Source organism: Amblyomma mixtum, chromosome 3 (genome assembly GCF_055824585.1).
Source record: "Amblyomma mixtum isolate Tamu chromosome 3, ASM5582458v1, whole genome shotgun sequence".
NCBI lineage: Eukaryota > Metazoa > Arthropoda > Arachnida > Ixodida > Ixodidae > Amblyomma > Amblyomma mixtum.
In genome coordinates, this window is record NC_143014.1 from 193,116,709 (window position 1) to 193,129,703 (window position 12,995).

Below are 12,995 nucleotides of genomic sequence, written 5' to 3' on the forward strand. Positions count from 1 at the left end.
TTATGCTTGCGGATCAATAACTCCTCTTTCTGGTACATATAAATGGCATTGTTAACATACCCAACACTCCTGAAATAATACCATACGCAGACGACACAAACATGTTTTTTAGTGGGGAACATATTGAAACTATAGTTAACAAATGCTATCTTTGGCTGGACGAGCTCTCCGTTTGGTTAAACGTTAATAGATTAGAATTAAATGTAAACAAAACAAAATTTGTAACCTTTAAACCCAAAAACAAAGTCACAGACATGGAACAAAGTATTATGTTTCGAAATAATGTCATCCAACGTGTTGAATCTGTGTGTTTTCTCGGAGTCATATTTAATGAAAAGTTGTTGTGGAATGGTCACATAAACTCTGTGCGGTTGAAAGTCGCACGCTCCATTGGTATCATCAATAAATTTAGGTCTATTCTCCCAATCTGGTTAAAAAAACAACTTTATTTTGCGCTTGTGCAATCACATCTTCATTACTGCCTTCTGGTTTGGGGTAGCACATCTGACACAAATTTGAAATCACTCTTTCTGTTACAAAAAAGAGCAATTAGAGTCGTCTCTGGCATTCCATATCTAGAGGCCACAGTTCCACATTGGGTAGCTTAAAGATATTAAATATTTATAAACTAATCACACTGCGGCTTGCCAGTCATGCTCCCCACTTGTTTTACAGGGGGACACTTCCACACATCATGCACACTGTCGAACACCAGAACTACCAACTAAGAAATTATTCTGTCAGGCCACCCAGAATAAGAACAAATTATGGCTCTCAAGCTGCGTTGTACCAGATAACAGCTCTTCTTAATTCTAGCAAAGAAATAAAATATCTTATCCATAAATGCAGAAACGAGAGCTTATTCAGGAAACAATTAGCAGACATGCTTTTAGCAGAACCCTCGTAAGCTTACACTGATAAAAACGTGTCTAATGAATGTTGAAAGTGTCTTTTAAACTTCTGTTATCATATCTTGATGCGCTTATGGTAACTTGCCTTTGAAATTCGTGTGTGTTCATCTCACATGTTCTATTACTGTTGCACATGTTACGCTGTGTTACTGCGCTGGTGCACCAAGGGGGATGGGCCTCGTCAGGCTTGTGTGCATTTTGCCCTCCCCCTCAAGTATGTACACATACTTGAAATAAACATTTTTCCTTCCTTCCTTCCTTTTCCTTGTCTGCAAGACCTTGGACGCCTGCTCATGCCGTATTGTGGCGAGCATATGGTTCCTCTGCGTGGCGCTGGGATTACCAGGGGCGTCTTTTTTCGCACAGGGCATGGCACAGGGTCACGGGTCACGGCACTGATCTCTACTAGGGGCTGGATGGCGCATCGGACGCCCGAAAGCACTCTCTACCATCACTGTACCCATGCAGAAAGGAAAATTTTCTTTCCTCCATGTCTGTACCGAAGGTGAAGCCAGCGGAAGTAAGCGGCCTCGACCCAGAAGTAAGCCTCTGGCCACTTTGGCAGTGTACGAAATCCGACCACATCACGGTTTTCTTTTTCTAATTTGCATTTCGTCTTTTCGTCGTTCTCGTCTTTTTCCACGACAATGCCTACCTGTTGCTCCGCCAACTGCATGAGGAAACAGCAAAGTCTTCCGAAAAGTCCTTTCAAAAATAAGGGTCCATTGCATGTCAATGGGGCGACACTATAGCAGACGACAGGACGTCGCACACAGCACTCACGAGGCCTCGCCTGCTCAACTCTGTGTCGTCCCGTTGCGCTAGCATTGCCAATTCCGCTCTTTATTCTGATGCCCGTTCCCGCGCTCTAAGCCTAACTTATATCATCAAATGGGGATAAATTTAAGAATAAATAGGTGTAAACCATCACCAGGCAGGCGACTTTGCAGTGACCACTCGAGGCTACATCTGGTGAGGTGCTGACGGTGTGCTGCTGGTTCACATTAGCGCCTCCAAAAGATATTGTACTGCTTTTTCGACGGAGTGCATCAAGTATATTTGTTTTTTACTGTGCCAGATTATGCCTGAATTGGCTTTTATTCGTGATGCTTGGTGCAGTTGCAACTTCTAACAGCGCTTGTCAAGCGCGCTGCAGCATTCGCCTTTCTCCTCAGTCGTTTCTCCCGAGCTGTGCAGCTGAAACGTGGCTGTGCTATTGAGTTAGGTTAAAAGCACGTCTAGAACGTATAATGACACTCTAAAGTGATAAACATCACCCGCCATCGATGAGACGAGACATCGGCCGCCTGCAACTCGAAACTGAGCGGCTCGTCGAGGGACGATCGAGCGTCAAGATTTCCGCGCCATCGTCCGCCTTTTCTTTGCTTCGTGAAAATTCGGTTTTAAGATGACCTTAGCCTCATCGTCATTTCACTAATGCTCCTTTACTCTCGGAAGACAAGAACCATATAGTAACGTATTGTTTTATGTATTAACTCTATGGTTTTATGCACGTACCCATGGAGGAAGCACGTACCCCTTTGCCACGGCAGGATATGAGACCAGCATGCCTGTTTTCTTCGGTTCCTCTGAAATTACAGGATTCTCCAAACAATGCTCACATTTCTCTCGTTCAGCTTGCTTATTCATTTGATATAACGGTAGGTATTACGCGAGTACGACGCAAAAAACTGGGAACAAAGGGGCGAAAGACGCGACGTTTACATACAACGCAGACACCGGAGGCATGCCGTTCAACTTCCGGTGGCTTCACTAGCGCCCTCTCCGGAAAGCGGGAATGCGACGTCCAGCCACCTAGTGGAGATCACTGACCTATTACATCATGGTTCATTTTTGGTGAAGCAGAAGGAGCGTAGTAGTACGTCTAGCAACAGGACCTTGCTATAGCTCTATAGCTACAACATTCAAAATGGCTGAAAGTGAAGTGATGGCAGAAAATGTCGATGCCTCCGGAAAAACAGTTTTATATCTTGATTTTAACTCCTTCGTTACGGCAGCTGGACAGGGGAATATGCAAAATGTTGTCATCGTGAACAGTGGATCTGGTGGTACAAACATATCCAGCGTGCACGGTGCTAACATTTCTAAAGTGTACGAAGTGCCACTGGATGATATAACGCGCCCGATTCCTGTTGCCCACTACGACGAAGACAAAGTGAGAGGAATTGTAGAACTTCTTCAGGTTAGTAAGAACTTGTCACTTCACAGGCGTTCGCCTTGTTTCCCGCGTCACAGTGATATCTTGCCGCACCGGTTTTCCCGAAGCCATGTGCTATCCGTGCTTTTCGAAGTTGCCACGTTTGGCGATTCCTTTTCGGTGTTCATCGTTACGACATTATAGGTATTTATCATATTACCAGCTTAAGCGCAGCCCATTTAGTGTTTTTTTTTTTTTTTAAGCATTCCCTTGAGTGATTTGACTAAGGGCAGTTGAGTTCGAACGCCGGGGTGTGGGCACGCAACCTTGGGTTGCTGGTTCCTACAAGGTTCCTACAACTTAGTGTACCAGTTCTAGGACACATTTGTTTTACACAGTTTTACTCACACTTTCATGTAAATTTTGAGATAGCGCATTTCTTGCTCTTGTCATTCGTTTCATAACTTATGTTTACGCACACCTGTTTGTATTATGTGCTAACTTTTTCCATTTGATTTGTACTGCACAGATGTATGCATGTCGGCTTGCAGTCTAGCCGCAGAAAGGGTACGCGCTAGTCTAATCAGCTCATTGCCACCTGTGCCAAGCTGTACTATTTAAGTTGTACATTTTGCGTGATTGCACATGTAAATTCAAGTGCAAAACACCTATTGAAAAGCAATGGCCCTTTGTCCAAAGGGAGTGGAGCATAAGAAATGAATTTGCATAAGAGTGTTCATGCCTGTGATAGCAACATGCCATAGGTGTGATCATTGTTGCTGTAAGTGATATAATATTTCGGGGTGTTATTGTGCAGGGGAGGATTTACTGTATTAAATGCCGAATTTTAGTGCAGTAAGCAAAGATAAGCCAAGTGCTTCCGCTTCATTTTGAGTGGTTTTCTTGCACAGTGAAAGTTGGATATGGTGAATTGTGCCCCATATCGCACCCATAGCTGCGTGGAAGTTTTCATCGCTAAGTGCGCCTTTATATCGGACTTAACAATAGACATATCAAATCCGGACCCTTTACAGTCACCTCCAAAATGTTTCTGCTTTTGTTTCCTCCAGTATGTAGCTTCCTTGCAGTTCGTATTAAGAAGCAGAAGGTAGCATCAACAGCACCTGTGGCTCCTTCAGTTAGAGAGGGGCAGTCCTTTGGTTTTACCATGGCTTGGAAAAATATGCGGCTGTTGTCTTTCTTTCTATAGTGGGATACAACTCAAGAACGAAGCGGCAGGTGCCCCTCGAAGGATTCCTTCCAGCCAATGGCATCAACCAGTTTTCATGGCGCTGCGGTTAATCCGATGAAGCCGTGGTTATTCCTCCTTCATCTGCAACTCCTGCTATTTCATGCTTGTAGGTCCAAGCGTATCAGTAAAGGGGGAGAATTGGTTGATGCCATTGGCTGGAGGGGTGCCTTTCAAAGGCTTTTGTCGCTTCATTCTCAAGTTGTGTCCGAGTGTAGTTCATATCACATTAGCTGGGTGAAGAACTAGGACTTTATCAGCAGGTAAAGCAATTGGCTGTTTAAAGTAGCAAGTGAAATTTGTTTTCTGGAATGCAGACTTTGCTTGTGAGAATATTTTGTCTAGTCATCATTTTCATTGAAAGTAATTTCTGAATTAATGTGTCGAAGTTTTTTCAGTCACTCTAGATATGGTGCACTCTCATTTCTGAATTTAGAAATAGTTAAAGCTTCATGAAAACATGCAAGAGTGTGCTTTTCATGGTTCCGTGTTTGGCAATTTCATGAAACCCCAAATGTGAAATGTTTCGTTTACTAACCGAGCTGCATATAACTAACAATTAAGAAAAGTGTTTTGCGCATGAATTGAACGATGTTGAATTGCGGGATGTAGCGCGGAAATCTTTGCATGTCCTGAAATTTGGTATTTGTCGGATCGCTGTATATGACTACTTTGTCTATGTACAGACATTATGTGCATCCACTGTATGCACCTATAACCTGGCTGTAGTTGTGAAGCTCCATCATTGAAATGCTCGAGGTGCAGCCAGGCTTAGACTCGCCTCACTCCTTTTAGACAGTACCTGACCGCCACTTAGAAATTAACCCGAATCTGTAGCCATCCTCCATCTCAGACACCAGTGACCTTTCACCCTCTTCCCCAACCTTTAGCTATCCATTGACCTCTGGCCAACCTCTCTGCCTTTGTTGCAATTAACTACTCTCTCCTTCCCATTAAGAAAGTGAGTCAGTAGATCTGCAGGAAAAAGATACAATGGGAAGTATCTGCATTTTTTTTTTTAATATTATCTGTAGAAGCAGTTGCATAATGGAATTACTATTATTTTTATTGTCTGTTGTACACTTCCGGTCTAGCATCACTGTGCAGGAAAGAAAAACTTGGGAAGACGCTTAACCTACCCTTAAGGGTACAATGCGAGAGCATTAGAGATCCCTCCTGTGCAAGTACGTTTTCTCTTTTATAGGTTCATAGATTGCGGGCTGTCTTTATACTGCTGTTGGCATAGTGTTGCAGTGGTTAAGCAATGCGCCACTGCCCTGGCAAGTGGCTGTTTCAAACACAGACACCGGTCAGGCTTGTGGGACCCAGGTTGCTTGTCCCGAGCTCCCGTAAGGCTCATTTCAATGTGCTGTTTCTTTCATCCCTCATGTAATGTCTCAACCGAGACCTTTGAGGAAATAAGTAAGTAATTTGTGCACATATAGCTCTTCGGGAGGCTGTCTGTTTCTCGACCATTGAGTTGATGCACAGTGCCACGGTGGGCAGGTGGTTGCATTGAATTGATTTGAATCAGTTTCATTACCACCTGACATATTGGGCAGGTTGCCACCTATCCCCCGTTGCAAGGTAGGTCACCTGCCTTTCGTGACATGGATGTACGGACGCTGGCTTTTTTCAGGAATGGGGCCTTTAGAGCTATCGCATTAATATATTTGCTTCAGTTGGTCATCACAACAGGGTTGTTAATCAAGCTTACTTGCTAGGCCTTACCTGTCAGGTCTGGGCTAATGATTACTAGAAAATTGTCAGTCTCTTTTGTCTTGGGACAGCCTAAGTGATTTGTGGTTCCAAATTTTGGCATTGGAATCAAAAGTTGGGCCAATTTGTACTTAGGATGAAAGAAAACGGTGCCGCTGCGGTGGCTCGGTGGTTACGGCGCTCGGCTAATGACCCGAAAGACGCGGGTTCGATCCCAGCTGCGGCGGTTGAATTTCGATGGAGGCGAAATCCTAGAGGCCCATGTACTGTGCGATGTCAGTGCACGGTAAAGAACCCCAAGTGGTCGAAATTTTCGGAGCCCTTCACTACAGCGTCCCTCATAGCCTCAGTCGCTTTGGGACGTTAAACCCCACAAACCAAACCGAAAGAAAATGCATGCAAGACAGTGGATCAGAAAAAGTAACACGCTTGTCCCTGTGTTCTTCCTGTTTGTTGTATTATGTGCTGTTTCTTTCATCATGAACTTCAATTCTAGAAAAGGTTGCTCAAGGGTTGTGGAAACTAAGTCACTGTACAGGTGCGGCCAGAATAATACGGAGCACGCGAAAGGCGGCCAAGCTAGCAGAAACTGCATCTAAGCGCCACCTATCAGCACAACAAAGACACCCCTGGCTATCCGCGCGCAGCGAGACTGCCTGCCGCCGAGCCCCCCTCTTTGCTGCAACCCTGCCGTTATCACTGTTCGAAAGATGCTGAGCTGGTTCGGGCAACACCGCCAGGTGCTGCCTTCATCCAGGCGTGCTCACTTCAGCCTCGGTCGACTAAACTGCAAAGCGGTGGCCGTGCGGACTGAAGGGCCGTGATAACACGTAATGCCAAAACGGCAGTCTTGCTCCCGTTTACAGCGCGCGCCGCTCCTCGATGCGAGAAACGGGGCAACGAAGCACATGGCGCTGTCAGTAGTGTATCAGTCGATCATAGAGCAAGGGATTGCATGCTATATGCTGTGATGTTGATAGGCCTGCGGAAAAAGTGGGTCCGTGCTACCGGCGCCATCTCGCCGCGTCCAAATTAAGATAGTTCCTGTCGCCACTGCTAGGCAGCGCGCATAAGCACGTTTCCGCTGCTCCGCGACCCTTCCTGTGCTCCGTATTATTCTGGCCACACCTGTACCGCGGTGGCCTTGTGGTAGAGCATCCGCCTCGCATTCGGGAGGTGCTGGGTTCGATCCCCAGTGCCGCCGGGTACCCACCGGTTTCTTTAATGGGTACAAGATTTCCCCTGGCCTGGTGCTCGGCTCTTCTAGGGTGAGATGCTTGGGAAAAGGGTCGTAGACCACAAGTTGGGCTTCTACCGTACGAGGCGGATTTAGGGTTGCTTGATGGCGGAACTTATCTCTGATCCGTCAAGGCAACTTGCAGGTGGAAGCTTAGGAGTGGGAACTTCTTCAATAAGTGTCTTACACGAGGCAACAAGTTGAAGTCTTTTTGTATTAGTGACTAGAATTATGATTGTCTTGCTAAGGAGCTTATAGCACACTTCTGGTCAAAGAGCTTGGGATGATTTGGTTGTTTTGGTGGCTTCTGTAAAAATATTTTTATAAGTTTCTTCAGTCCTTTCAGGCACTGTTTGTTATCTCGATTCCAGGCAAATATTTTTCTTCCTGAATGGTTTATAGAGACTTGGAAAGCTAATTGGTTTGTTTTCCAACACTAAACACCAAAGGAATGCTTTATGGGCATGTACAAAATTTTGTACAAAGTGTCACAGCAGTAAAAAAATTGTAACATTGAAATACCAGGGTTTGTCAGATAAGCACCTTTGGGTTGGGGGATCACTTTGCAGTATTTTCAAAAGCAGCACATGATGTTATAGCCGGATGCAGCTCGGGAACAAAGCTGCTCTTCCCTGTCAGAGGAACTCTTTCCAGCCAATGGCGTTGGCCGATAGTCCCCTCCCTGCATTGTTACACTGCTCCCTGCATTTTGACGCTAGCAGGTTCATGAGAATTGGCCAATGCCATTAGTTGGAAGTGGGTCCTTTGACGGCGAAAAGCCGCTTCGTTATTGAGCTCTGTCCGACTATAGAAATGCTAGAAATTAGTAAGGGAAAAACTGTCTCAGGAAAATGACAGAATATGTGCTACCAAGCTGATTGTTTTGAGAAATGTTATTTGCTAGTTTGCAAGAAAAGCAAACAGTTTGTGAGGTGAAGGGTACTAAATTCACCAAACAGTTTGTGAGGTGAAGGGTACTAAATTCACCTGGAACGAAGAGTTACTATGCACGCTCAAAAACAAGTTTGCATTTGCTGTGCACACAGTTCTGTACATAGCACGTCAAAGGGTTAATTAATGTTGCGGGTACAGCTGTTGTAGTCAAGTGGCTTTGTCCTGCTTCTCCCAGCTATGCCCTCTCCATGGTGGTTTCCCTTGCATACGTCAGACACTTAAAGGTGCACTAACGAGGAATCTCAACTGCTCTTTTTACCGCGGAAACTCGATCTACACATTTCGAGCATTCTTAGAAACGTCTAATTTTTGTCCTGTGCAGCTGATTTCCCTAATTTTTATCGGATTAAATGTCCCGGCTCCCACCTTTTTTTGAATTCGCCGCGGAAGGTAGGAGTCAACGCGTGGAGTGCCTTTCAGGCAGTTGCGTGGTGGCTTCGCGTTCGCTTTTATTTTGTTTTTAGGTTTCCATGGATAAATAGATCCAGTCAGAGACTACATAGCTGGAAATTAAGCCCACGGAAATAAATATACGCGTGGACTCTTCGCTTTCGCCGATCACTACGTATCACTCTGCTGATGAGCGGCAAGCCACCACAGGACTGGCCGTGAAGTTGGTTTACTCCTACCGTCAGTGGTGAGTTCAAAAAAAGGCCGGAACCGAGACGTTTAATCCGATTTCACTAGGGAAATCGGCCGCACAGGACATAAATTCGAAGTTTCTAAGAATGCTCGGTGAGTGTAGAATGAGTTCCCACTGTAAAAAGACGAGTTCAGATTCCTCTTTAAAGCACCTTTAACATTTTTATTCTTTCTTCCTCACTTTTTGCTTTTTGAGGTGCGGAGAGGGGTGTCAAGGAATGCTTAGTTCGAGCTGTGGCAGGTGTGCACTTGCACCTGTTGCCTGAATGCCTGTTATAAGTAGTGGAATGGCTGGGAACAGATAACTTTTATTATTTTTAATGCGAGAGCATTATATGGCTCTGTTGCATCAGCAACATGTGTCCGCAATTTTGTCCGCATGATTACGTCGTTCTCTGAAGATAAATGTGTGAAAGTGTGATTGTGGCTGATCATGTGTGATAAAATGTTGCCGTGAGAAAAAATTTGGTTGTTGAGGTTTCATTAGTTAATTAATTAAACGCGAAAAAATACACTTAGACGTCAAAATAGCCATGGCCATCGATATAGCACATGGACGTCAGAAGAGCCACGGGTGTCGATATAGCTGTGGACATTTCGCTTTCACATCGCTCCAATGTGGGTCGTCGCAGTGATCTTTTCAGGGGTCCCACTATAGTTTTGGTTGAATGTGTGTAATGGGTGTCAGTAGCGCAGTGTGAGTAACACTATGCTAAAAGCATGATTATCACAGCTGCAGAGGTGTTTATAGTGTAGTAATATCCATGCAGCGGACTTAGATTCGCCATTAATTGCACTCACCACAGAGACAGTGCCCCAGGGAGTGTGCAGTAAAGCTGACACAAAATGAAGCACACTATCATGAAGAAATGACATTATGCATGCCTTTTGCGGAGGTGCAAATAAACTGGAAAGCCCAACATGAATGTTGGAAAAAAAAATGGTACTGTGAAAGGCAGTGGATGTCACTTGCAAGCAGCTGAACGCTGGGGAAGCATGTCACCTGTCACTTGGTATGACAGATGACTGACTGGGAATGTGAAGGGCCTTTCGTGTAGAGGGCATGCCCCTTTCATCACAGGCATGGCTGGGTAGATTGGCTGTGTCGGGACAGAGTGCAAGCTGGCTTTGTTTTGAGTTTCTACCATCTTCTTGCGATGTATGTGCTCTAAAATTTGCAAAGATGATTGTAGCCACTCGATCTAATGTTTATTTTGTCCAAGGTTAGTTCAGAGCACTTGCTTTTAGCAGCAGTAATAACCATGAACAGGTCAAGCCCAGGGTGTATGTAGGCTTGCTGTCCCATTGTGGACCACACAAGTTTGTTGCTTGTGGCAGCAGGTTTTGCTAGGTCTTCTGTTGCAAGTATTGTGCGTGAATCTTACCAGAGGCCAGAACTGCAGCTTGTCATAGCTCTTTGACATGCTTCAGGTCAGCTGTTGATATGGTAATGATGCTTTGTGTGTAGTATCATTCCTGTCCTCTTGTAGTTGCTTGCTGAAAAGGCAGCAAGTGTGTGATGCAGCTGAATTTTTTTTTTTTCACTTCGCTATTGCTATGCAATGATAAAATTATTGTAGTGCGCTAATTTAGCTGCTTTCTTTTGTGCAGAACCCGAACACCAAAGACCAGGTTGCACCTGTAGACATCCTGTGGGTCAAGGGTACTGAAGGTGGAAACTACTACTTCTCTTTCGGAGGAAACCACAGATTTGAGGCCCATTACAGGTTGGGCCTCACAACCATCCGTGCCAAGCTTATTCGGTCAGCACCTGCAGCGTTGCCTCTCTACCTGGGAGGGTCAACACCGGAGCTCAAATGATTGATGTGCAGTCCTTGGGGGGTTTGTGTTGATTATTGTAATTGCCATAGCTACTTTCACTGATCTTTAATAACCTGTGCCTGACTGCCATCGCAGCTCTCATCACATGCTCACCTGTACAAAGACCATTATGAACACATATTGGACTGACAGCAGCTTTGCCTGGAACATGGAATTAATAAAAACAAGCATCACATTTCTTCCCTTTTCAAAAAGTTACTCTGGCTCTGGGGGATGCCGTTGTGGAGGGCTACGGATAATTTCGACAGCATGGGGTTCTTCAATGCACACTGACATTACACAGTACATGGGCCTCTGGTGTTTCGCCTCTATCAAAATGCGACCGTCGTAGCCGGGATTGTACCTGCGTCTTTCGGGTCAGCAGCCAAGCACCATAACCACAGAGCCACCGCGGTGGCCAAAGCATCTAAAATAGTTATTCTCAGTTCCTTATCAGTATGGCATCTTTTCATGAGCAATGAAAAATAAAGGAAAAATATATGACGTCCTCCATTTGGCATGCCTTGTGTACATCTGTTTGTACCCACCTCTTCATCTTAAGCAGGGTAAAAGGCCGACTTCTTGAATGTCCACACCTTTTTTTTTTTATTCCTCCAGCCCTGTTTATGTATATACATGGAAATAGATGCATTTTTTACACTGCACTTGTTTGGAAAAAATTTCTTGTAATGTCAAGAACCTTATAGAAATGTCCTCACAGTAGGGGCTTTACTGATTGTCGTCGTCGGGTGCACCATCTTCCGAGGCTCCCTTGACAGAGATATCTTTCCATAGAAGTTCTTCAGTACCGCTCAGCGCATTAGATGTCCCACATTTCTTGAAAGCATGACCGACGAGCTCCTCGGAAATGATGGCCCAAGCGTCCGCGATCTAACTGCAGAATGTAGCTGGAAAGGTCTGTTTCAGCTATCTGGCAACATTAACTACAGGCTCTTCCTACCCCATCTAGTTCACGTAGCAGCGCTTGACACGGTGCCGATGCTTACGGCAGGTACAATTACTTTCCTTTTAAAAGAAGGCATAGCTACTGCTCTCGCAGTACCGACAGTGTGCGAGGTGCAATCGTCCTGATTCCAGTAGCTTGGTTAGTGTGGACGCCGCGGTCGGGGTCAGCATGGTGAAATGGTGCGAAACTGAAACCATCGAAAAAGAACCGACGCCAGTGCTAGATTGCTCCTCCTCTGGCTGGAAACTTGATGGGGATAGTACGTAATAATAGTTAGTTCTGAACCGTGAATTTGGGCTGAAATTCGGTTGGACCTGCATATAATGTGAGGCAGAAATTTGAAATGCTCAAGTCCTGAAGAAAAAAACTAACTTATATTATACACGGGTTTTTATGGTACTCTGTGGCACCGCGATGGCTCAGTGGTTATGGCACTCGGCTGCTGACCCGAAAGATGCAGGTTCGATCCCGGCTGCGGTGGTCGCATTTTGATGGAGGCGAAATGCTATAGGCCCGTGTACTATGCAATGTCAGTGCACGTTAAAGAATCCCAGGTGGCCGAAATTTCCGGAGCCCTTCACTACGGCGTCCCTCATAGCCTGAGTCGCTTTGAGACGTTAAGCCCCTATAAACCATTTTACAGTACTGTAGCTGAAGCTGTACAATGTGTACATCAAAGCCGATACATAATGCCGTGGTGTGGTATAAGGAAGCAAACACTCACCACAACCAAGGACAGCGTAAGGGAATTTTTTTGTTTGAATTTGTGGCGTTGATCAATGGGGAATTAATAGTGTAATAATTTGTGGCTGAAAGATAATTGATTAGAAAGTGTCTGAGGAACCTGCAAAACCATAACTGCAGCATTTCGTGGGCACTCGCTCATATCGCACAATGCCTATCATTTCTCTGAACATCTGGTTTTAAGCACTGTTCCGTGTACTGTTACTGAAGTGCTTGTTTAATTGCACAAATTCAAAACCACAGTTGTTGGCGTTGACTGCTAGCAAGGATGGTCTCTGAAATTTGTGAAAGTCTCGGAGGTCACAGTGAACAGAGGGCAGAAAAAGCGACGGCATTCTTTGAATACTTTGCATGTTTGGCTGAAACATATAGGGACATCCTACTTGTGTTGTATTTGAGGTAATTTCTGGCGCACCGGTGCGGAGGCAGTGCTTCTCAGCTGAAGAGGTCATAAATTGTGCATACAAACATTTCTCAAGATCTAAGTGAAGGTTATTGAAGATTTATGTAAAGCAAGTATTGTTTTGTGAACTTTCTTGCTAGATTTTCCGAAGACATTCTCAACAGTCCAGACAAATGAGCAACACTTTTAT

At 45.0% G+C, this 12,995-nt stretch overlaps 1 protein-coding gene across 1 annotated transcript; it reads left to right on the plus strand.

Moving 5' to 3' along the window:
- The first annotated feature begins 2,787 nt into the window (after positions 1 to 2,787).
- Positions 2,788 to 10,887, plus strand: LOC149353122 (sulfiredoxin-1-like). Its single transcript, XM_089582317.1, has 2 exons — positions 2,788 to 3,114; positions 10,482 to 10,887. Exons 1-2 carry the CDS (start codon positions 2,842 to 2,844, stop codon positions 10,689 to 10,691), a joined length of 483 nt encoding a protein of 160 aa, XP_089438443.1. The 5' UTR covers positions 2,788 to 2,841; the 3' UTR covers positions 10,692 to 10,887.
- Positions 10,888 to 12,995: the final 2,108 nt, after the last annotated feature.

What these genes read in the sequence shown, in the direction of transcription:
- LOC149353122 (XM_089582317.1), top strand. Translation starts at nt 2,842, where the DNA reads ATGGCTGAAAGTGAAGTGATGGCAGAAAATGTCGATGCCTCCGGAAAA. An exon ending in GAATTGTAGAACTTCTTCAG is followed by an intron (nt 3,115 to 10,481) that starts GTTAGTAAGAAC and finishes TCTTTTGTGCAG; the next exon opens with AACCCGAACACCAAAGACCA.